Source organism: Dipodomys ordii, unplaced genomic scaffold (assembly GCF_000151885.1).
Source record: "Dipodomys ordii isolate 6190 unplaced genomic scaffold, Dord_2.0 Scaffold74, whole genome shotgun sequence".
NCBI lineage: Eukaryota > Metazoa > Chordata > Mammalia > Rodentia > Heteromyidae > Dipodomys > Dipodomys ordii.
The window spans coordinates 1954036-1957640 of NW_012267290.1; the positions used below are offsets into that span (position 1 = coordinate 1954036).

Here is a 3605-nt window from a genome sequence, read left to right on the forward strand (position 1 = left end):
GGCGGATCTGAGGACAGTGTGTGTGTGGACTTGGGGTGCTGGCATGGGGGGGTGGCAGGGTCCACGGTGGATCTGGGGACAGTGTACACGTGGGTGGCCAGTGGGCTTGGGGTGCTGGCACGGGGGGGGTGGCAGAGTCCATGGCGGATCTGGTGACAGTGGGACTTGGGGTGCTGGCATGGGGTGTGGCAGAGTTCACGGCGGATCTGAGGACAGTGTGCGCGTGGGTCACCCTCTGTCCGGGCTCCTCGTCCTGCTCGTCTCGGTGCCCAGGACGGGCAGTGGTCAGGACCCTTCGGGAGGAGAGGGGGCAGGGGAGGGGGGAGCTGGGACCCTTCCTCCGGGGCCAGCACTGTCTGCCCGATGGCACCACGAGTCACCAGGATCCCCAGAGCCGCGTGGCCGGGTGTCCTCCCTGCAGACGCGGGGCGGGGCTGAAGAAGGCCTGGGTTCCCGGCCACCGGGGCTCGGGCCGCACGGCCCGGGCCTCCACCCACCCCGCGCCGCCTCCCTGTGCCCGCAGGCCGCTCCATCTCTGAGGCGGTGGCCGTGCTGGGAGGCAAGCTGCGGGACTACCAGGCGCAGTTCAACGCCACGCACCTGCTGGCCCTCTGCGACTACTTCCACAACACCTTCATCCGCCACTTCCGGCTCTACCAGTACGTGTTGGGCCAGGACCAGGAGGTCAACCTGACGGTCGCCCGCCTGGAGATGTGCGCGCCGCCGCAGCCGCTCCCGCTGACCCAGGGCACCGAGCGCGACCAGTGGAGGCACGAGCAGCAGGTGGCCCGGCTGGACGCCGAGGAGGTGCACAAGCGCGCCGACGTGCTGCTGCTGAAGGAAGCCCTGAGCCTGGAGCAGACGCAGATGCTGCAGAAGACCTTCGAGTGCCCGGATGAGCAGGAGCAGGCTCCCCGGACCCTGCGGCGGGAGGTGAGGCCCGGCCCCACCCGCCCTGCTCCCTCGCCACGCCCACTCCACGCGCCCCCTCCCTCCCTCACCCCGCCCCTCACCCCCTTGCCCCTCCCACTCCACTCCCTCACTCTGCCCCTTGCCCCGCCTCCTCCACTCCCTTGCCCCGCCCCTTCCTCACCCCACCCACTCCACTCCATCGCTCCGCCCCTCACTCCCTCACCCCGCCCACTCCACTCCATTGCCACGCCCACTCCACACTGCGGCCACACACCCCACCCCAGACCACGCAGACCCGCCCTGCAGGGCTCCCTGAAGGGCCTTAGGCATCTGGGTACTTAAGATGTCCAAGGCCACCAAACCTCTGTGTGGGAGAACTGAGGTGCTTCGAGGCCTGGCTGACCCAAAAGTCTGAATCCTCCTGCGGTGTCATGGATGGGGGACAGATGCCACTGAGAGATGCGGGAAGGGGCCGGGCTGTGCGTGTCTCCAGCGCCCCTCAGGCTGCCCTCAGTGGAGACTGGGGCCGTGGAGGGAAGGGGGTGTGGAGACCACCCTGGGAAGAGCCCCTGGGCAGCTGGGTGGGGAGATCCCAAGAAACAGGACAGCTCTACACAGGCATGAGAACATCCCGTGTGTGCGCGTGTGCGTGTGCGTGTGCGTGTGTGTGTGTGTGTACAGGTGTGTGTGTACAGGTGTGTGTGTATACGCATTCACAAAGATGTTTCAGGCCTTAGGGATGGAGTCACACAGTCTGCGATCCAAAGGGGCTGGCTGCTTGGGGTTTCAGAATTGTCAATTGAAGAGGAAAGATTCCTTCAAAGTGAAAACAAAGTCTGAGGAGCTGGGTGTGGTGGCACACACCTGTAATCCCAGTAAGCTAAAAGAAGCACAAGTTTGAGGACTATACAGTTGTGACTCTGTCTCTCTCATAGAACTGTAGCTGTTCATCTCTATCTAGATATCTATATGTGTAGATATAGATTTAGATGTAGGTATCTCTAAGGCTGAGTCCACAAATAAACAGCACATGGAAAGGCTTACATACATGAAGATTTCCCACAGAGGCCAAACAAATCCTCCTTACCCGGCCTTCCTCCAGCCAGGGGGCTCAGGCGAGACTGGGAGGACAATTACATGGACAGTCGTGGCCCTTGATGCTGTGGGACCATGAGTGTGAGGGGGTGGCAGCCAGTGGCTGAGTTTCCATTCTTCCTCTGTTTCCCATTCCCTCCAGTGAAGCCTGTCACCAGGGCTTGGAGATGTAAGAATGGGTAGGGGATCCACAACACAGAAGTAGAGGGGAATGCAACTGGGGCCAGAACCATATGAGGGACAGGTAATGTGCTCAAGGTGGACCTAAGGTGGGGGAAGGAACCCCAAAATGAGAGCTATAGTACCAGAGAGAGAGAGAGAGAGAGCGCCACCATGGCCAGTCCCAACCTATCCTACCTGCCCCCTCTCTCTGTGTCTCTGTCTCTGTCTCTCTCTGTCTCTGTGTCTCTCTATCTCTCTCCCCCCCCTCACTGCACATTTCTATTCAAGCTTGAAATCAATGCTTACATTTCACTTTTATTGCTCACAGTGGGCGCTCACCGCCTGAGTGCCAGCTTTTTTTTGCTGATTAACTTGAGATTTGTCTTTCTGATTTTCCACTCCAACTGGCTTCAAGATCTCAGCCTCCTGCGCAGTTAGCATTACAGGCCTGATAGCTCCCGCTGGCTGAACGTGTGAAGCCAGGGGTCAAGGTGGCTGGGGGCTGAGGCCTTCCAGTGGGATCCGCACAGCAGAGGGTGGAGAAGGACACACCCAGCCAGGGGGAGGGGGGACGAGGTGAGCGAAGACCAGAGCCACTCACCAGCCCGCCCCGTGTCCCCACAGGTGCTGGAGCACCTGGTCAGGGAAGCCATCCACATCCAGATTGCGTGCCTGCGGGAGCTGCTGCAGTACGAGATCCAGGTGGCTTTTGACATTCTGGACCTGAGGCTACAGAAGAAGACCTTGAACCTCAATGCTCCACTACCCCTCCTTCCCAACACCACGGGCCCCGTGCCCCGAGAGGTGTCCCCCAAGACCAGCAAAGCCAACAAAGGAAAGAAAGCCAAAGTCAAGAAGTAGAAGACCTGAGCCGGTGGCATGGCTCATGTGGCAGTGGGCAAGCGTAAGGCCCTGAGTCCCCAAATTCAAACCCCAGCACTGCCAGAAAAAGAAAATAGAATACAGCTGGCGACCACTACCAGAAAGTCACATGCATGGTGTGGTTGGCACCCCATAGATGAGATGAGTCTATCTATTAAAAGGATCAAAGCGATGTGCATGCATGCCCAGTCTCTGTCTTGGAAACTCCAACCCAGAGATATTTTCACAAGCCATGCAAGAGCCTATGCCTGCCAAGTCCAGGGCATGTTTTGTGTGACCCCCTTGTGGTGGGGACCGGGTGTTACTCAGTGGCTGAGCCTGAGGTGCGGAGAAGACATTCCCAGGAGAAGAACCAGCCCTGGGGTTTGTTGAGGTAGCACAGGATGCAGTCAGCAGATCCTACAGACCATCCCAGGACAGAGGTCAGACAGGGTCTGCTGTTCCTAGATACCAGGGGTTTCGATGGCCAAGCTGGCCAAGCGGGAGCCAAAGGATCAGGACCAGGACCTAGTCCTCAGGACCCTCCCACACCCTGCACCTCTGTGGGCGCCTCT

At 59.8% G+C, this 3605-nt stretch overlaps 1 protein-coding gene across 2 annotated transcripts in view; it reads left to right on the forward strand.

Moving 5' to 3' along the window:
* LOC105991584 (chromosome unknown open reading frame, human C8orf74) overlaps positions 1-3030 on the forward strand; it is a 17084-nt gene extending 14054 nt beyond the window's left edge. Inside the window, exons 3-4 of one of the 2 annotated variants that reach the window (XM_013024238.1) lie at positions 524-933; positions 2794-3030. In XM_013024238.1, the coding sequence (XP_012879692.1) occupies positions 524-933; positions 2794-3030 (647 nt within the window). Of the gene's footprint in view, positions 1-523; positions 934-2750 lie in introns of both variants that reach the window. The other variant, XM_013024239.1, reaches the window with a different exon arrangement.
* Positions 3031-3605: the final 575 nt, after the last annotated feature.